A 21,746-nucleotide genomic window follows, 5' to 3' on the forward strand; every position below is an offset into this window, starting at 1 on the left:
AATGTTGCGCAAACCTTCAACACCACTTCCAGTTGGCACATATGTTCTCCTATACAGAACTGAGGGTATATCTGCGCAGACAGACTGTTTCGTTTAAAAGGGGCCTCTAGCCGCCTGTTACTACTTAGTTGTAAATAACGCCTCTAGATCGATAACTACATTATTTGATGATTGTCGTTGTGGTTATGTGACTATTAATTATTAAGGAATACCATGACTTGTTTCACAATCCCATATTCCACAGCTCTCTACGCGCTCCGCGGTGGTGGTATCAGTGTATGAACCACAGTTACAGATCTACTCGTATTGACGTTTGACCGTAATCTGCTAATGTCATACCCAATGACAACAGGAAACATATGATAATGGACATTACTCGTACACGCGGATGTTCTTCTGAGATTTTAATTCACATAGAACTATAAGATCAGTAGTTCAGTTAATTTGAACCATAAACAGAAGCAGATCAATTCTGGCTTCGAAAACAAAACCACCCAACAAAACCAATGCTGACAAAATTGCCTCCGCTCTCTCCAAGTCCGCGTCCTATACTGTAGAGTCTCTGATAAAATGGCTCCAAATGCCGGAGGGATTGAAAATTATTGTCGTTTATGTGCAGTTGAGGGGAACGGTGGTATTTTTATTTACAGTACGGAAGGCATGGGACTGTGTCTTGAAGAAAAGATAATTCAGTGCTTGAGAATTGAAGTAAGGAACGACATGCTTTTCCGTGTTACAGAACTTTAGTGTGTGGATGTATCTTTAGCGTCAATAGCTGTCAATGTCGTGTTGACTAATTAAAAAGACGAAATCAAAATCATTTTTCCGTTGATGTACGATTTTACCACAGCACCAAAACAAAAATAAAATGGGCAACCAGAAGCAGTTCAATAAGCATTTGGCCTACCAGTGAAGTCCCGCATCCTTCCCAAAACAAAACATTAATCCCTTGTGTAAACATAAAATGGACTGTGAATCAGAATTACTATTCTGTTTTAAAGTATGCTAGGAAACGTATCTGAATTACCTTAGACGTAGCATGAAGTAGATATACACACAAATTTATACAGAGTAGTTGTGCAAGAATGAAAGAAGTGCTATTGGCACCATTTTCAATTAATACACTTTCCATGGTCAGAAATTCCACATCTGTTGTTTTGTGTGAGAAGTTGCTTTTGCCGTTTCCCTTCATGAGTAATAAATTTGGTGATTAGTGCACTATTAACCACACTGTTGAGTGTTTTTGATACACCTTTCCCCCTGAAATTCAACTATGTGTTTTTGTGTGTAAAACGTTTGTAAGCGATACTCATAGTCTAATGCTCGTTGAGACGCATATTTTCTTCACAAATAAGCTGAATAATGAATTATAACCTCAGGAGTGTAATATTATCAGAGATTAAAATGCATAGCGATGTAAATTAAGTAAGGATTTAAAGACTTAACATACTAGTACATATAGAAGATCCTGTGAATACCTATGAAATTTTATGTAACTTACACATTGTTTGTATGAATTGGCAAACTTATCCCGTTTGGATTTGGAGTAACACAATAAGCACATAACTTGTTTGAGTTCAATCCATATTGAAAACTAACTATTCAAGCTCTGTATATAAGTCTCCATTTGTTTATATTGTGCAATGATTACTTTCTTCTTGTAAAAAGTTTGTTTCTGCTTGTAAAAAGTTTGATTAATGCTGTTAACAGGTATCTATGTACGACCATCTACCGAAGAAGGTTTGTGATAAATGCCATAATCAACTTGATGATCTGCATAGGTTCACTGAAAGAGCAACAAGAGTTCAGCATACGCTAGAACTACTTCTGCAGATAAAAGCAAGATATAATACATTGGTATGTTATTAAATAAATGGTTAATGTAATACCTTTATGTACCAAATAACTGGACCTATGCTAATTATATGCCACAGGTTGTGGAAAAAGCCCATGATGACCAACCCATAGAAGTCAAAAATGATCCTGACGATATGCACATCAAGGATGAAATGCTGGAATTGCCACTTAATGTAACTTTGGAGTCTGATACTGAAAATGATGTGGATAGGAAAACTGACAGCTGTGAAGAAGGTACTGGAAATGGGCAGTTAATAGAAGTAGAACAGGTTCATTGCAAAAGCCTTTGTGGTTATGTTAATAGAAGTGTTTTTACTTAAAACTTAATAAATGATGTGTGAATATTTTTACAAAAAGGCCACTTTAGTGTATATTACCACTGGGGATAAAGAAAAATTAAGTGTAGACCTATATCCTTATTGTCTTCTTGTCATGTACCATATGTTCATTCTACACCTCATCATTGGTCTATGTAAAAATAATACATCTTCTAATTCTTCCTGCTGTATTTTTTGTGCTTTCTTTTTCTAACAGGGATCGCATCCCATGCAATCTTTGTATTGACAATCTTCTGTCAGTTTATCATTTCGTAATGTATGTTCAGAAAGATAGCAGACTGCTGCACTTCATTGTGCAATATTTATTGACTGTTGTTCCATCAGAAATAATTCACTTCCACAATTACACCTCATTCCCAATGTCTCTTCACTGTTTGAATGCACTCCATGGTGTAGTGCCAAATTGCACTGTCAAATTTCCTTGATATGAGTCTGCTGAGACCAAACCATATGATTAATGTGGGTGAGCCAGTACAGTTGTATGATATTTTATGTGATAACTGCAGATCAGAAGTAGTGTATAGGCAAGTGCATTGTTGCAGTGCAACTTCCATTGTTTTTTTTTTTTTTTTTTTATGGTACATTTCGCACAAAGGCTTTAAAATACTTTTACAGTTTCTTTGTGTACCATATGATCATGGTATCTAATGCACCTTTTCTGAATTTACATTTCTGTTTCCGTTTTTGTAGTGAAAATTGTATTAAATATAGCACTGACTTGGACATTGGGCTATACTCCACATCTGTTACCACTACATTTATTTTGCACCCAGATTCATTGTCTCTGATTGCCTAGAATGTCACCTTCTAAACTAACATAGATTTCAGGCTATGCTGCAGATTAGTCTTGTCACCGTAAACAAAATTGTGGGTGGAGGTGGGTGGGAGGGGCTGGTAACACTATCACACTCTTGCCATTTAATTTTCTTGAGGTTTTTAGTGTACAATAATAGTTAAGTGAGAACTTTATGAATTGTAGTGCAGCTAATTGCTAATACTAAAAGTAACACATTTGGTCTTATTTGAATGTTACTGCTTGTATGCTTGGTATAAGCCAGAGTTTCTGCTTTAATGTGCACTGGTTGTTGTAGAGTTTCTCAGGTGTAAAAATGTTCTGTCAGGCACACTTGAATCATACATAATATGACAGCAGCTTTATCTGACCGTACAGATATTGCATTAAGTTTATCTAGAGGGCATATGGTGAATATGAAGTTTTTGAATGGCCTTGTATTTTATGCATGATCTCTTAAATTCCTTTGTCTCTTACGTCAAGCAGGTAGTTAAAAGATGGAAAAATACTATAAATGGAAGGCAGTTAGTTGCAGTAATTTTATCAGCACCTATACTTGAGTTTCTTTCAGAGGATGTTGTCACTCACTGCAGAATCAGCTATTTCTTTCATGCCAACAACTCTCTCTTTCATCAATTATTTACAGCTCTTCTATGCTGCACAAACTTCTGCCAATTATCTTCTGCATATAATAAAAGGTCTCATCTTCACCCTGTAGATTAACAGCTTTTATTTTCACACCTATGAACCCATATTTAGTTTCACTGTATGTTGCATAAATTTGCTTACAAGTATCTCTCTGTATTTTTTTATTTTGCTGTTTGTTTGTTATCCATTCTGTTTTTACTTTCAGTTTCTCAAATTTGTTTCTGATTGGCCTTTATTGCTGCCTTCCTCTATGATCCTTTGCATCCCTTTATTTTCTTCTTTCATCAATAAGTTTTACTATTTCTTCAGTTATACATGGTTTTTTTTGCCTCTGCTGTATGTGTGGAGGCCACTATGAAATTATTTCTCTTTCTTTTTTGTACTAGCAAACAATATTCATAATGTCTTTTGAATAAATAATATGAGACAGTTTGGTGGTGGCAATTCATTCCAGTGGACAGCTGGATGGTTGTCACATCCCATAAAATGCTGTGCAGAAATTACAATAAAGCTGATATGTAATATGACTGCGTCCACAGATGGCCTTGTTTCTGTTAGGACAGGATAAACCTGTGACAGAACTAGAGTAGGATGTGGTGGATGGGCCTAAGTCGTCTTCCAAAAGGGCATGTGCCATATGGCAAGGGTTTGGGAATAGGTGAGGCATAAAGATGATCTAGGTTGCTGTGTAGATTGGGTGTGCAATGTAACACCAATTTTATAACTGTGATTCACTGTTGTAGTCATAGGATACTACTTTTTTTGTAAAGTGTGTAATGTTACATCACTGTACATTTAAATTTAGTCGCCAATCTGTACCACCTTGAAATCTAACCAAGATCTGATTGAATGTTTCTGCAGCTCTTTACACAAAATACTTCATTATAGATAACTGTATCATCTGCAAAATATCTAACATTGCTGTTAATATTCTCTATTGGGTCATTAATATACAACATGAACAATGAGGGTCCAAAAACTCTTCCCTTGGCACACCTAAAGGTACTTCTACATCTATCAGTGAGTCTCCATACAAATAACATGCTGTATCCTTCTCTTCCAAGTCACAAATAATGTTCAGCTGCCCATATGATCAGTGTTTCATTAATGGTCATTCATGTGGTACTGACTCAAACTCTTTTCAGAAGCCAGTAAATATTGCATCTACTCAATTTCCTTGATTTGTGGTTCTCAGAATGTTTTGTGAGAAGAGTGTCAGTTGTGCTCTGCACAATCTCTGATTGCCGAATTTATGGTGGTTGACATGGAGGAGATTGTTCTGTTCTAGGATTCTACAACAGACAGGCATGTGTGAGGTTGAACAGTTCTGTAGTGGATCACTTATGTTACCCTTCTCCTAGACATGTGTGATCTGTGTAAATTGAAGGTGGAGGGAGGGAAAGGGAAGAGAAGGGACTATTGATGTCAGCTGCATTGGGACTTGACACAGAATCAGCGGCAATGAGTGAAAATGTGTGCCAGACTGGTATTTGAACCCGGGCTGTCCTGCTTACTAGGCAGTTGCATTAACCCCTGCACTATTTGGAGACAATGTTTATTGCAACTGCACAGACTATGTCGGCATTCCTCTCAGCTGACACATACTCCTACGTAGTGCCACCTATGCACAATCCCTATCTATGTCCTCCAAGCTCGCCACTTGGAGATTCCTGCAGCACTCTGACATAATTGTGCATCCACACTGAAAGAGATGGATCCATTGCCCATCAAAGTGAATCAATTATATGAATGCGTGGTGTCTGTTCTTTTGGGCATGTCTGGGTGCACATATGCAGATGCACAATTATGTCTGACCTTCTGCAGGAGTCTCCAAGTAATGAGCATGGAGGACACACTCAGGGGCTGCGATTAGGTGGTGTTAAGTGGGCTGGTGGGTTGGCCAAGAGGTGTGCCAAGATAGTCTATTCTATCAGACATGTCCGATAGAACAGATGCCACACATTCATATAGGTGGATAAGTGGGATGTGTGGTTTCTTCCCAATCATTGAGCAGGCTTTTCATTGGATCTACACTATATATTCTGGTTAAAATGAGAGCTTGCTCAGCAGCAAATTCTGTATAATACCTGGTAGGGATGACATCAGGCCTTGGAGCAGCAGATAGGCAGGCTGCCCCCCCCCCCCCCCCCACACACACACACTTAAAAAAAAAACTAATCCACAAACATATTTTCCATGACATATCGTCATCTGACTACCTTCAGGAACCAAGTGCAAATATTCAGTATAATTCCAGACAGGAATAACTGAACTATATCCTTCACCCTGGCTTTTACTACTTATTACTGTACAGAGAAATGAGGAACATCGTACTCGCAGTTCTTCCCACCCTCACAAAGTGGTATTACACTGTACACCCAATCTACACAATATCCTAGACCATCTTTGTGCCTCATCTACACCTAATCCTGTGCCATATGGGACACACCCTTTTGGAAGACTTAGGCCCATCCACCACATCCTACTCTAGTCCTGTCACAGGTTTATCCTGTCCTAACAGAAGCAAGGCTGCCTGAGGAAGCAGTCATATTACATGTCAGTTCTGCTGTCATTTCTGCACAGCATTTTATGTTCACATGACCACCATCCAACTGTCCATTGGAACAACCACCAACATACTGTCTCTCATTATATATTCAGAAGACGTTACGAGTATTATTTGCTTGTACAATAAAAAAAAAAAAATAATTATTTCCATAGTGGCTTCCATACATACATAAAAAGCAGAGGCCAATAAGCCATGCATAACTGAAAAAATAGTACAACTTACTGGGATTATTTGACTTGTGAGAGAACATTATGGAAATGTTGAAAAACATGAATTGATGGACACTTGAAGATAGACACAAATAATCCTGAGAAACCCTAGTTACGGAAGTTCAAGAACCAGTATTAATTGAAGAATCTAGGATATTCTACAGTGCACCATGTATCACTCCTGTGTGGACCTATAAGACAAAAGTAGACTAATTACAGCATGCACAGAGGCATGTAAGCAGTCATTCTTCCTGCTCTGCACATGATTGGAATAGGAGGAAACTCTAACATGGTACTATGATAAGTACCCTCTGCCATGTAGTTCACAGTGGTTTGCTGAGTTTTTGTGTAGGTGTAGATGTGATGGCCTTCGTAAGACTATCAGCTTACAAGAAAGTCTCTCCCATGTAGCCTGGCTACCCATGGACCACTTGCCTGCAGTGATGAGCGGTCCCTAGAGTGGTATACTGTTGGTTGTATTAAGGCTTTCACAGGAGCATTACCTCCTAATCTAACCTGCATACAGGTTTCCCATGCCTTTCCATATACACCCCTTTGCCAAGAAACCAGCTGTAAATGAAACACCTACCATCACCTAATATTATCCTGCACTGCAAGAACTGAGCCATTTCCTTCACCAGGGCTGTGATTACTTAATTTTAGGTCTGAAAATGAGGACATCCTACCAACAATCCTTCCCACTGTGCCAAAGCATTCTGTCACTCACACAACATTCTAGTCCAATCTTCCACAACACCTACTCCCAGTCCCTTGCCACATGGGTTATTAATGTGATATTCTGTTGCCCACCAAATCGACACAGTATTCTAACCCATCTACTGCTGTCCACTAGCCACATGGGTTATACCTCTGCATAAGATCCAGGTGCAAGACTGGCCAATATAGCCATCTGCCACGTCCATCCCAGGCGTATATTCTCCTCTCGGAATAAGAACCACTTGTATAAGCAATCAACATACACCAGCTCTTCTGTTATTTATTCACAGTGTTTTATGTGGGCATGGTCAACAGTAAACTGTTGCCAGGATCAGAGTTGACAACACTGTGTCAGAACTCGTCTTTGAGCACACAGTGCTCAATTTCATTGGAACAACCACCAACATACTGTCTCTCATTATATATTCAGAAGACGTTACGAGTATTATTTGCTTGTACAATAAAAAAAAAAAAATAATTATTTCCATAGTGGCTTCCATACGTACATAAAAAGCAGAGGCCAATAAGCCATGCATAACTGAAAAAATAGTACAACTTACTGGGATTATTTGACTTGTGAGAGAACATTATGGAAATGTTGAAAAACATGAATTGATGGACACTTGAAGATAGACACAAATAATCCTGAGAAACCCTAGTTACGGAAGTTCAAGAACCAGTATTAATTGAAGAATCTAGGATATTCTACAGTGCACCATGTATCACTCCTGTGTGGACCTATAAGACAAAAGTAGACTAATTACAGCATGCACAGAGGCATGTAAGCAGTCATTCTTCCTGCTCTGCACATGATTGGAATAGGAGGAAACTCTAACATGGTACTATGATAAGTACCCTCTGCCATGTAGTTCACAGTGGTTTGCTGAGTTTTTGTGTAGGTGTAGATGTGATGGCCTTCGTAAGACTATCAGCTTACAAGAAAGTCTCTCCCATGTAGCCTGGCTACCCATGGACCACTTGCCTGCAGTGATGAGCGGTCCCTAGAGTGGTATACTGTTGGTTGTATTAAGGCTTTCACAGGAGCATTACCTCCTAATCTAACCTGCATACAGGTTTCCCATGCCTTTCCATATACACCCCTTTGCCAAGAAACCAGCTGTAAATGAAACACCTACCATCACCTAATATTATCCTGCACTGCAAGAACTGAGCCATTTCCTTCACCAGGGCTGTGATTACTTAATTTTAGGTCTGAAAATGAGGACATCCTACCAACAATCCTTCCCACTGTGCCAAAGCATTCTGTCACTCACACAACATTCTAGTCCAATCTTCCACAACACCTACTCCCAGTCCCTTGCCACATGGGTTATTAATGTGATATTCTGTTGCCCACCAAATCGACACAGTATTCTAACCCATCTACTGCTGTCCACTAGCCACATGGGTTATACCTCTGCATAAGATCCAGGTGCAAGACTGGCCAATATAGCCATCTGCCACGTCCATCCCAGGCGTATATTCTCCTCTCGGAATAAGAACCACTTGTATAAGCAATCAACATACACCAGCTCTTCTGTTATTTATTCACAGTGTTTTATGTGGGCATGGTCAACAGTAAACTGTTGCCAGGATCAGAGTTGACAACACTGTGTCAGAACTCGTCTTTGAGCACACAGTGCTCAATTTCATTGGCTGGTTTCCAAACTATTACATCTAGATCCTTCTGTCCCCCACCACCCCGCCCCAACCCCACCCCCCTTTCACACCCCCTTTTCCCAACACCAGTTGTCTGAATTGCATAAATGAGAATTTTCTAGCAACACAGCCTTCTGTTTCAGTATCATCCAGTCCTCTGTCTCCTCTAAACATTGCACTACATCCATTTCCACCCTTGCCCCATGACACTCACTTTCATCCTGCACTCACACTCTGTTCTCCAGTCTCCCTCGTCCTCTGTTCTAGCTGCCTCTCCCAATAGCCCTCTACATTATTGTGCACTGTTCTCAGTACCCTTTGCCTGCAGATGAAGTGAACTCATTGGTGCTGCATTCCTATCCCATGCACATGCTGCCTCTCCCTTCCAGCCAACCGCCATCCTACCTCAACCAAACTCTCTACTCCCCATCTCCTCCCCTTCCCCTCCACTACAGCTTTGAGAAACCTTCACCCCAGTTGAGCTACAGTGCCAGAACATCGAAGTCAGCCAGGACAGTGTAGCTGCAGAGATTTTGTGTATGTATGTATGTATATATTTATCTGGGGCAGGGTGTATTTATCTGGGGCCAGGGGAGAGGGGAGTATGCTCTGTAACTCTGAAAGAGGATATATCCAGAAAAGGGTAGATTCCTACTCACCATATAGAGATGTTGAGTTGCAGACATGCACAACAAAAAGACTACCGTAAGTTTAAGCTTTAGACCAAAAGACCTTCTAAAGTAGAAAACATGTACACGATCACTATTTCTGCCCTCTGAAGCCAGACTGCGCACAGCAACTGCATGTCATAAGATAAGATGGTGAGGTCAGGAAGAGGCTGAGGCAAGGAGGGGGAGGAATAGCAGGTTAGGTGTGAGAGAAGGTGCAGTGCTGCTTGTGAGAGCATGCAGGAACACAATGGAGACAGGGTAGGACTGCTAGATGCAGTCAGGAAGCTTGGGGGGGGGGGGGGGGGCAGGAGGGGAGAAAAGTATAGGAGCAGAAAAAGAGTAATGGGTGCATTGGTGGTATAGAATGCTGTGTAGTGCCAGATTGGGGTCAGGGAAGGGGATAGGTGGTGAAGGACAAGGGCTAGTGAAGATTGAGGCCAGAGGGGTTTCTGGAACAGATGATATATTGAATGGAATGAACAGTCTAATAAGTTCGAATATGGATTGACAGTAAATTGAAGGAAGACGAAAGTAATGAGAAGTAGCAGCAATGAAGACAGTGAGAAACTTAACATCAGGGTTGATGGTCACGAAGTCTGCTACCTAGGCAGCAAAATAACCAGTGATGTACAGGGCAAGGAGGGCTCCAAAAGCAGACTAGTACTGGCAAAAGAGGCATTCCTCGCCAAGACAAGTCTACTAGTATGAAACATAGGCCTTAATTTAAGGAAGAAATTTCTGAGAATGTACGTTTGGAGCACAGCATTGTATGGTAGTGAAACATGAACTGTGGGAAAACTAGAACAGAAGAGAATCAGGGCATTTGAGACGTGGTTCTGCAGATGAATGTTGAAAATTAGGTGGACTGATAAGGTAAAGAATGAGGAGGTTCTGTACAGAATTGGAGAAGAAAGGAATGTGGGGAAAACACTGACAAGGAGAAGGGACAGGTTGATAGAACATCTGTTAAGACATCAGAGAATGACTTCCATGGTACTAGAGGGAGCAGTAGAAGGGTAAACTGTAGAAGAAGACAGAGATTGGAAGACATCCAGCAAATAATTGAGGACGTAGGTTGCAAGTGCTACTCTGAGATGATGGGGTTGGCAAAGAAGAGAAATTCGTGGCAGGCTGCCTATCTCTTGGCCACATTTTGTTGGAGGCCCTTCATGCAGACAGACTGCTTGTTAGTTATCATGCCCACAGAGAAAGCAGCACTGTGGTTGTAGCTTAGTTGGTAGATCACATGATTGCTTTCCCAAGTAGCTCTGCCTTTGATGGGATAGGCAGTTCCAGTGACTGAACTGGAGTGGGTGGTGGTGGGAGAATGTGTGGGACAGATCTTGAATTTAGGTCTATTGCTGTAATATGGGGGCAGGGGTGGAACACGAGTGGACAAGGAAACTGCATAATTTCAGTGGGTGGTGGATTACCACTGTAGAGGGTTGGGAATGATAGTAAGTAGGATATGAGTCATTTCAGGCCACGATGAGATGTGTACATCTACATCTACATACATACATGGTGGAGGATATCTTGTACCACTACTAGTCATTTTCTTTTGTATTCCACTCACAGATAGATCAAGGGAAAAATAACTGTCTACATGCCTCCATATGAGTCCTAATTTCTCGAATCTTTTATCTTCTTGGTCCTTATGCAAAATGTATGTTAGTGGCAGTAGAATCATTCTGCAGTCAGCTTAAAATCCCATTGTCTGAATTTTCTCAGTAGTGTTCCTTGAAGAGAATGTTGCATTATCTTCAGACATTCCTATTTGAGTTGATGAAGCATCTCCATAACACTTGCGTGTTGCTCGAACCTACCGGTAACAAACGAGCAGCCCGCCTCTGATTTGCTTCAATTTCCTTCTTTAATCTAACCTGGTACAGATCCCAAATACTCAAGCAGTACTCATGAATAGGTCGCAGTTGTGTCATATATGCAGTCTCCTTCGTAGATGAACCACCCTTTCATAAAATTCTCTCCATTTGCCTCTGATTTGCTTCAATTTCCTTCTTTAATCCAACCTGGTACAGATCCCAAATACTCAAGCAGTACTCATGAATAGGTCGCAGTTGTGTCATATATGCAGTCTCCTTCGTAGATGAACCACCCTTTCATAAAATTCTCTCCATTTGCCTCTGATTTGCTTCAATTTCCTTCTTTAATCCAACCTGGTACAGATCCCAAATACTCAAGCAGTACTCATGAATAGGTCGCAGTTGTGTCATATATGCAGTCTCCTTCGTAGATGAACCACCCTTTCATAAAATTCTCTCCATTCGCCTTCCCTACCACAATCCTCACATGTTTGTTCCATTTCATATACTTTGCAATGTTATGTCCAGGTATTTAAACAACATGACTATGTCAAGCAGCTCACTTCTAATGCTGTATCCAAACATTAGCTGTTTGTTTTTTGTACTCATCTGTATTAACTTAAATGTTTCTACATTTAGAGCCAGCTGTCATTCATCACATGAACTAGAAAATGTGCCTAAGTAATCTTGTATCACCCTACAGTCACTAATCTTTGACACTTTCCTATAGAAAACAGTATCATCAGCAAACAAACCGCAGATAGCTGCATCCTGTCTGCCAGATGATGCATATGTTTAGGAAATAATAGCAGTCTTATCGCACCTACCTGCGACACTCCTGACGATACCCTTGTCTCTGATGAACACTTATCGTCAAGGGCAACATACTGGGTTCTATTACTTAAGAAGTCTTCAAACCACTTGCATATCTGGGAACCTATTCCGTATCGTACCTTCATTAACAGTCTGCAGTGGGGTACTGTGTCAAATGCGTTTTGGAAATAAAGAAATATGGAATCTGCGTGTTGGCCTTCATCCATAGTTCACAGTATATTATGTGAGAAAAGGGCAATCTGAGTTCCACATGGGCAGTGCTTTCTAAAGCAATGCCTATTTGTGTATATAAGCTTTTAACTCTCTAGAAAACTTGTTATATTCAGACTCAGAATATGTTTTAGAATTCTGCAGCAAACCAATGTTAAGAATATTTGTATGTGATTTTGTGGATCCATTCTTTTACCTTTCTTATATACAAGAGTTACCTGTATGTTTTTCCAGTCACTTGGGACTTTCCACTGTTCATGATAAGACAAACTAAGTAAGGAGCCATTGCTGTAGACAACTCTTTGTAAAATGGGATTGGAATCCATGTAGACATGGTGACTTATTTGTTTTCAACTCTTTCTGCACCAGGGATGCCTATACTGTATCACTCATATCTTTGTGCAATGGTCATACAGTGGTGTGTGTATATGATTCTCCTTTGTGAATGATTTCTTAAATGCAGACTTTAAAACTTTGGCTTTCATTTTGGTATCTTCAACAGCCACACCAAGCTAATGAAGGGAATGACTGGACATCAGACCAACTTACCAATTTTACATAGGACTAGAATTTTCTTGGGTTCTCAGCCAGATATTTTGCTAAGGTATGATAGTGGTAGTAGTTGTTTGCTTCGCACACAGATCTTTTCACAGACGCACAAATGCCTGCTAGCCTTTGCCTGTTGTCATTTGCACATTCTCTTTTGAAATGAGAGTGCGACATTGCTAAACCACAGTGGATCTTTTCTCTGTTTAATCCACTTATGAATCACATACTTGTCCAGAACATAATTTACAATCTGTTTAAACTTTGCTCATAATTCCTCTATGACATTCATACTGGAATTAAATGACTGCAATTGATTATCTAAGTGAGATGCTAACACCTGCTTATCTGCTCTTTCTAGCAAAACACCCTCCTACCCTTCTTGACTAATTTATTAACTTTCGTAACCATAGTCACTATGATGACATAATGATCACTAATCCCTTTTTCTATAGTGATGCCATCGATAACGTTGTTTGTAGCTACAGGATCTAAGATATTTCCATTGTGTGTGAGCTGCCAAACTAGCTGTTCGAGACAGTTTCCAGAAAAGTATTCAAAACTATTTTGGAAGACTGTCTGCACCCCCTGCAGTGAACGCATAGACATCCCAGTCTATACTCAGTAGGTTATAGTCACCTCCAATGAGTATTGCATGGTCTGGATATTTACATGGTACTGACTGTAGACTTTCTTTGGATGACTCAAGAACTGTCACAGCAGAATAGAGTAGCCAGTAAAAATTAGCTAGATTTCACATAGACCTGTTATATGCGACTGGATAACTTCACTGTCACACTCAGTTTCTACCTCAGTAGAAGCAATATTTTTATCAACTGCAGTGAACACTCCCCTTCCAATGGCATCTAATCTGTCCTTGCAATAAATGTTCCATGATTCGCTTAAGATCTTGGAGCTTCTTACTTTGCGTTTTAGCCAGTTTTGGTCCCAATAACAATTTGAGAGTGAGAAAATTTCTGGAGGACACTAAATTGGGGAAATTTGTTATGAATATTTCGACAATTTACTGATAAAATTTTGACGTTCACAGCATCTTTACTCTCAGCGTGGTCTGATTTCCTACCTGCGTATTGACTGGTGAGTGTTCATCAGAATACCTCAAACTATGTCATAGCCTTAAAAGTCCCGTGTGCACTCCACAAGTACTCTGCTACCCAAGTAGCACTTCCTTTGTGTAGTGCACCCCTGACCTATCAAAGGGAGTCCTACAATTCGCCACTCGATATCGCACATCTAGAAATCTGCAGCCAAGACTATCACATACCTGATGAAGCCATTGGTTGAGACCCTCCACTAAGGTCCAGCCCAAAGGATCCTGATCAGCTCTGGAAACTATGCTGCAAATTGCAAACTCAACTTGTACCCTGCACGAGAGGCCAACTGTCTTCACCACGACCGCCAGCTACCTCAATGAACTGAGGATGTTCCCAGAACCCATGCAACAAACTTTGCTGGTGTAAGCCACAACTTATAGACAACTGCAACCTGCAGGGTCAATAGTTGCAGGCAAGGCCACCTCCACATTTCAGATAAGGCCCCCAGCTGACATACCGAGTGCACATTGGCTTTCTTTCCTGCCCGGAATGCTATCTTCCTAAGAGGCTTCATAGTGCACCTTAAGTTGGAACTCCTGATAAGTAGCTAACTCCTGCCCGCATGTGCTTGCTTGGACCGTGACTAAGGAACAGCCATGTTCACTTACAGTGTGAATATGTCGGGCCTGGTGCCCAGCCTATCAAATCCATGGTGGAGAATGTGATTCAGTTGCTCCAGTCATGCGTGGTACTGAGTCATGCAGGGAGTGCTCCTTTATGGCCAGACAGTGGGAATTTGGGAGCAGGTAGGTGACTGGCATTAAAACTGAAGAAATTGCAAAAAGGTGGGAATTTAAGGAGATGGGACCTGGATAAACTGACTAAACCAGAGGTTGTACAGAGTTTCAGGGAGAGCATATGGGAACAATTGACAGGAATGGGGGAAAGAAATACAGTAGAAGACGAATGGGTTGCTCTGAGGGATGAAGTAGTGAAGGCAGCAGAGGATGAAGTAGGTAAAAAGACGAGGGCTAGTAAAATCCTTGGGTAACAGAAGAAATATTGAATTTAATCGATGAAACGAGAAAATATAAAAATGCAGTAAATGAAGCAGGCAAAATGGAATACAAACGTCTCAAAAATGAGATCGACAGGAAGTGCAAGATGGTTAAGCAGGCATGGCTAGAGGACAAATGTAAGGATGTGGAGGCTTATCTCACTAGGGGTAAGATAGATACAGCCTACAGGAAAATTAAAGAGACCTTTGGAGAAAAGAGAGCCACTTGTATGAATATCAAGAGCTCAGATGGAAACCCAGTTCTAAGCAAAGAGGGGAAAGCAGAAAGGTGGAAGGAGTATATAGAAGGTCTATACAAGGGCGATATACTTGAGGACAATATTATGGAAATGGAAGAGGATGTAGATGAAGATGAAATGGGAGATATGATACTGCGTGAAGAGTTTGACAGAGCACTGAAAGACCTGAGTCGAAACAAGGGCCCGGGAGTAGACATTCCATTAGAACTACTGACGGCCTTGGGAGAGCCAGTCCTGACAAAACTCTACCAACTGGTGAGCAAGATGTATGAGACAGGTGAAATACCCTCAGACTTCAAGAAGAATATAATCATTCCAATCCCAAAGAAAGCAGGTGTTGACAGATGTGAAAATTACCGAACTATCAGTTTAATAAGTCACTGCTGCAAAATACTAACACGAATTATTTACAGACGAATGGAAAAACTGGTAGAAGCCGACCTCGGGGAAGATCAGCTTGGATTCCGTAGAAATGTTGGAACAAGTGAGGCAATACTGACCTTACGACTTATCTTAGAAGAAAGATTAAGGAAAGGCAAACCTATGTTTCTAGCATTTGTAGACTTAGAGAAAGCTTTTGAGAATGTTGACTGGAATACTCTCTTTCAAATTCTAAAGGTGGCAGGGGTAAAATACAGTGAGTGAAAGGCTATTTACAATTTGTACAGAAATCAGATGGCAGTTATAAGAGTTGAGGGGCATGAAAGGGAAGCAGTGGTTGGGAAGGGAGTGAGACAGGGTTGTAGCCTCTCCCCGATGTTATTCAATCTGTATATTGAGCAAGCAGTAAAGGAAACAAAAGAAAAATTTGGAGTAGGTATTAAAATCCATGGAGAAAAAAGAAAAACTTCGAGGTTTGCCGATGACATTGTAATTCTGTCAGAGACAGCAAAGGACTTGGAAGAGAAGTTGAATGGAATGGGCAGTGTATTGAAAGGAGGATATAAGATGAACATCAACAAAAACAAAACAAGGATAATGGAATGTAGTTGAATTAAGTTGGGTGATGCTGAGGGAATTAGATTAGGAAATGAGACACTTAAAGTAGCAAAGGAGTTTTACTATTTGGGGAGCAAAATAACTGATGATGGTCGAAGTTGAGAGGATATAAAATGTTGACTGGCAATGGCAAGGAAAGCGTTTCTGAAGAAGAGAAATTGGTTAACATCGAGTATAGATTTAAGTGTCAGGAAGTCGTTTCTGAAAGTATTTGTATGGAGTGTAGCCATGTATGGAAGTGAAACATGGACAATAAATAGTTTGGACAAGAAGAGAATAGAAGCTTTCGAAATGTGGTGCTACAGAAGAATGTTGAAGATTAGATGGGTAGATCACGTAACTAATTAGGAGGTATTGAATAGGATTGGGGAGAAGAGAAGTTTGTGGCACAACTTGACTAGAAGAAGGGATCGGTTGGTAGGACATGTCCTGAGGCATCAAGGGATCACAAATTTAGCATTGGAGGGCAGCGTGGAGGGTAAAAATCGTAGAGGGAGACCAAGAGATGAATACACTAAGCAGATTCAGAAGAATGTAGGTTGCAGTAGGTACTGAGAGATGAAGGAGCTTGCACAGGATAGATTAGCATGGAGAGCTGCACCAAACCAGTCTCAGGACTGAAGACCACAACAACAACATAGGTGACTGGAGAGACAAGCTATGGGAAATCTGTTTCTGTTGGGTAACTTCAGTCTGTGAAGGCTTCAGTGAGACCCTTGGTATATCTAGAGAAGGACTAGTCATCACTACTGATGCGACAGCCATGAGTGGCCAGGCTGTATGGAAGAGGCTTCTTGGTATGGACTGGATTGCTGATGATTGGTAGGTTTCAATATGGATGGAGGTACTGATGTAACCATCTTTGAGATGGAGGTAACATCAAGGAAGGTGACTTATTGAATTGGGGAGGACCAGCAAAGTGAATGGGAGAAGACGTTGAGGTTCTGGAGGAATGTGGATAGTGTGCCCTTGCCCTCTTTCTGTCTCCTCACCCCTACAATCGCCACACTACTACCTTCTACATGCTTCTTAAAGTCCATAAACCCAACCACCCAGGATGCCCCATTGTGACCGGTTACTGTGCCTCCAGTGAGAGTATCTCTGCTGTCATGGACCAACACCTTCAGAAACTTGCCTGTAACCTACTCTTCTATATAAAAGACACCAATCATTTCCTTCACCAGCTATCCATAGTTCCTGTTCCTTTACCTCATGGTTCCTTCTCCATCACTATTAATGCCGCCTCCCTCTACACTAACATCCCTAATGGCTGCGGCCTTGCTGCTATTGAATACTACCTTTCCCGACACCTGACTGACTCCAAACCCACAACCTCCTTCCCAGTCACCATGACCAAAAATACATCCTCATCCATAATTAGTTCACCATTGAAGGCATCACCTACAAACATATCAGTGGTACAGCAGTGAGCACGCGCATTGCACCATCCTATGTCAGCCTATTCATGGGCCATCGACAGGAATCCTCCCTAACCACCCAGATTGCCAAACCCCTTGGATTCATTGATGAGATCTTCGTGATCTGGGCTGACGGTGAGCACACCCTATCCACATTCTTCCAGAACCTCATCATGTCCTCCCCCATTTTCTTCACCTGGCCCTTCCCGACCCAACACACCACCATCCTCAATGTTAACCACCACAACAAAGGTGACTACATCAGTACCCCCATCCATATCAAATCTACCAATGGCCAACAATAATATTGTGAAGAGGGTAGTTTCTACTCACCATATAGTGAAGATGCTGAGTTGCAGATTTGCAACAAAAAGACTGTCAGAAAGTTAGCTTTCTGACAGTCTTTTTATTGTGCCTATCTGTGACTCACCATCACCGCTATATGGCGAATAGCAACTATCTTTTTCATAATATTGTTGCATGGCATCCTGGATATTCACCAGCAATACCTTCACTTTGGCAGATGTCAACCATTCCATACCAGGAAGTCCCTTTCATAAGGCTAGTCACCCTTGGCCATTGCATCTATAATGATGAGCACTCCCTCTCCAAATTTACCAAGGATCTCCCTGAAGCCCTCACAGACCTAAATTACCCTTCCAACCATGTACAGAAACAGATAACCCGTGTCTTGTCTCTTTAGTCCCCTACCACCTGCCAAATTCCCACTGTCCAATCACAAAGGAGCACCTCCCTTGTGACTCAGTACCACCCACAACTGGAGCAACTGAATCACATTCTCCACCAGGGTTCTGACCTGTACCATCTGTATCTTTCCCACCATCAGGTTTTCTGAATTGCTAAGGTGGGAACTCTCCCATCACACCCACTACTCTACTTCTCTTCCTTCCCCCCCCTCCCCCCCCCCCCATTCAAAAATCCTGATTGCACATAGCAGTCCCACCATGTCCCCACCATCTTCATGCGTGCCCCCATGAGCAGCACTACACCCTTTCCCCACCCTACATTGCTATCCCTCTCCCCTTCCCAACCCAACCACTTCCTTAACCCCACCACCCACAGATTACTACTTATACCACGAGGCGCAGTTGCTGTGTGCAGTCTGGCCTCAGTGGGCAGAGACCATGCCGTGTGTGTGTGTGTGTGTGTGTGTGTGTGTGTGTGTGTGTGTGTGTGTGTGTGTGTGTCTTTTCTACTTGAAGAGAAGATCTTTTGGCCGAAAGGTTAAATGTATAGGCGGTTCATTGTTGTGCCACTCTGTCACTCAATGTCTATATGGTGGGTAGCGATCTATCCTTTTCATAATATTGCCAATATTCCATCCTGGATTTTCCATTGTTTGAAAGTTCTCTGTCTTGTTTATATGCCTATTGATGATCCTGTGTCTCAACTATTCGGTGAGTTGTAACCTTTACTCCTTAAATTCTTTATATTCCACCAGAGACTTTCCTACCAAGCTTATAAGGAGGGAGCATGGTTGGGCAGATAATACAGTTTGGGTTGTTTCAGGAAAGTGTAGTTGAAGGGATGGTATAAGAAAAGAATAACAGGGCGAGTTTTGGATAAAAATGTATAAGACATAGTCATTGGTGTGGGATGGAGAAGAATGGAGACAGGTGCTGGAAAGTGACAGGAATGAAGAACTGCATCAAACCAACCTTAGAGATGATGCCTAAAACATATGGTACATAATAATAATAATAACAATAACAATATTCATCTTTCAACTCCATATATCTCAGTTATGTTTAAAACACTACATTATGCCAGCAGGAATTCTTAATAAGAATCTGGAATTCCTGGAAAAACCTCTATGAAGAGGGTACAGAAAAACAGACATCAGTGTAAAGGTGCATTACTGTATGCAAATCATTTCCAAACATTAAACTGAAGGGGTTGATCCACAAAGCTTAGAATTTGTAGTGTGACATTTATACTCTTATCCATATGTAATTTAATTGTATATATTTCTGTTACAGAATCCAAGACAGTTCTAGAATACAATCACAACACCAGTGACAGAGATGTCAGTACCTCTAGCCAGAGCCATCAATCTCCTCAGAGACGCAGAAAACTTCCACAACCAAGGAAAGCCCACCTGTCTTCTAAGTCCCAGAACATTCCAAGAAGACGCACTGTACAACATATAAAACCTCACAGTTCAAGTGGGGATGATGATGGTGATGATGATGACAATGATGGTGGTGATGATCACCAAGATGATGGCGATGGTGATCGTGATGATGGTAATGGTGATAGTGATGAGGACTCAGTTGGAGAAGGAGAAAAGAAAGAGTGTGAGGAGGAAAAGCATGAAGACATGAATGAAAAGTTTAGTGATGAAAGGCTAACTGCAGCAGATGAGTCTGAAGTAAACGGTATGTTTCAAGGTGTGCCATATTTATTTGCGTCATTCTGTGTGAAATCAGTCAATTAAAAAAATGAACCTTGATGATTTTCAATTTGGTAATTTTTTTGTATCTATCAAAATAAGATAAAATACAAAACTTTCGGACATTTAATTTTTAAGACATTAATTCTTAAAGTTTACAAAGTGTTTGATGTTTGTCTTGCTTGAAAACCTTGTAATTACCATATCTCACAAACTGTTTGACTTACTGATCTGAAGTTAGAACCATTTTTATCAGTTTCTTACAAACTTTGAAAATAAGATCTATTTGATTGTAGTCGTGAATCTGCTAAATTTTCACAGATTTTTTTAAAAGTTAGAACTTCTTTTTATTGAAAAAAATGTCACTCATGTTAATGTCTTTGCCAAATTTCATGATGGTATTGCAATGGGAAGCTCCTGAAATAAATTTTATCTTACTTCATTTGGTTTGTCCACTGCACCACAGCTGCACATGGTTTGCAGACTGGTTCATAAAATTAAAGTTTGAATGAAATTGTTGTGCACTAGTTAAGAACATTCAATTTATCATTTTAACAATGTAGTAAACCATGCCTTATAAAAATGTTTAAAAAGCTTACAGAGTTTATGAAACTTTATTTCCTTCCCAATTTGAAAATAATTTTTTGTTTTGAACAGTGATATCTCAGCAGCACAATGTAATCATAAAAAAACTTTTCTAACTTTTGTTATTGTCTTGTAGATTTTGAAGAAATTGAGGCACAGTGGCCTTTTTATGCTACTTCACATTTAAAGGGAGAGTGCAATGGTTTTGGTGGCACAGTAAAAAGGCTTGCAGTCAAAGCTAGTTTGCAAAATCCTATGAATAATCAAATATTAACTCTCTTCCAGTTGTTGAAGTGGGGTAAAACAAGTATATCATCAGTCACTTTTTTCTGCATGTCATATTATGAGCATGCAACAGAAGAAAAGAGCTTGACAAAGATTTTATGAAACCATAGCAGTCATAAAGAGGCAGAAATACAATGCATTTATTCCAATCAGCAACACCAAAATTAAATCATAAATTGTTTCTGATTTTAACAATTTTGATGTTCATAAAATTCAAGTGGGACCATATTTAGATGGCATGGCCTTTGGACAGATTATAGGATTTGTCACTTCTGTTTTTAACAACAAATGGTCAATGGGGGTGCTATCAGAATACGAAAAAGGATAAATAAACTTTTTATTTATGCATCCTTGTTGGCCAATTCCTTTTTCATACCCAAGAAGACTAGATAAATTAGCTAATCAGATTGTAAATTATACCCCACAACAGCCACCGAAAGTACATACATGAGATAGAGAGATTATAAAGCTCTCATAGATTACATTGAAGACAGATATGTTATAGTATCATAATATGTCATTATTGCCTGTGTGGACTAGGTTACGTCATTTAAAAGAAGGCTGTAATGTATAATTTTAGACTCTAATAAGATTGTATTTGGTTCACCATAATATTTATCTTTTTGAGGCAAGTAGAAAGTTTCTCACATCAAGGCACTCAAATAACACACAGTTAAACAGGAACATCATCTCCAATGTTTAATTAATGTTAATGTTATTGTAAAATAAAGATAGAATTAAATAAATTGTTTATAATCTTTTTTGAGCATATGTTGTTATGGCATGTGTTAAAATATTTT

The 21,746-nt window shown here is 40.3% G+C and overlaps 1 protein-coding gene across 1 annotated transcript in view; it reads left to right on the forward strand.

Moving 5' to 3' along the window:
* The first annotated feature begins 566 nt into the window (after window positions 1-566).
* Window positions 567-21,746, forward strand: part of LOC124545708 (zinc finger and SCAN domain-containing protein 12-like) — a 70,781-nt gene continuing 49,601 nt past the window's right edge. Inside the window, exons 1-4 of the mRNA XM_047124656.1 lie at window positions 567-708; window positions 1,711-1,857; window positions 1,935-2,091; window positions 19,664-20,062. Coding sequence (XP_046980612.1) covers window positions 571-708; window positions 1,711-1,857; window positions 1,935-2,091; window positions 19,664-20,062 — 841 coding nt within the window. The 5' untranslated portion in view covers window positions 567-570. The remainder of the gene's footprint in view (window positions 709-1,710; window positions 1,858-1,934; window positions 2,092-19,663; window positions 20,063-21,746) is intronic.

Source organism: Schistocerca americana, chromosome 1 (genome assembly GCF_021461395.2).
Source record: "Schistocerca americana isolate TAMUIC-IGC-003095 chromosome 1, iqSchAmer2.1, whole genome shotgun sequence".
Taxonomy (NCBI): Eukaryota; Metazoa; Arthropoda; class Insecta; order Orthoptera; family Acrididae; genus Schistocerca; species Schistocerca americana.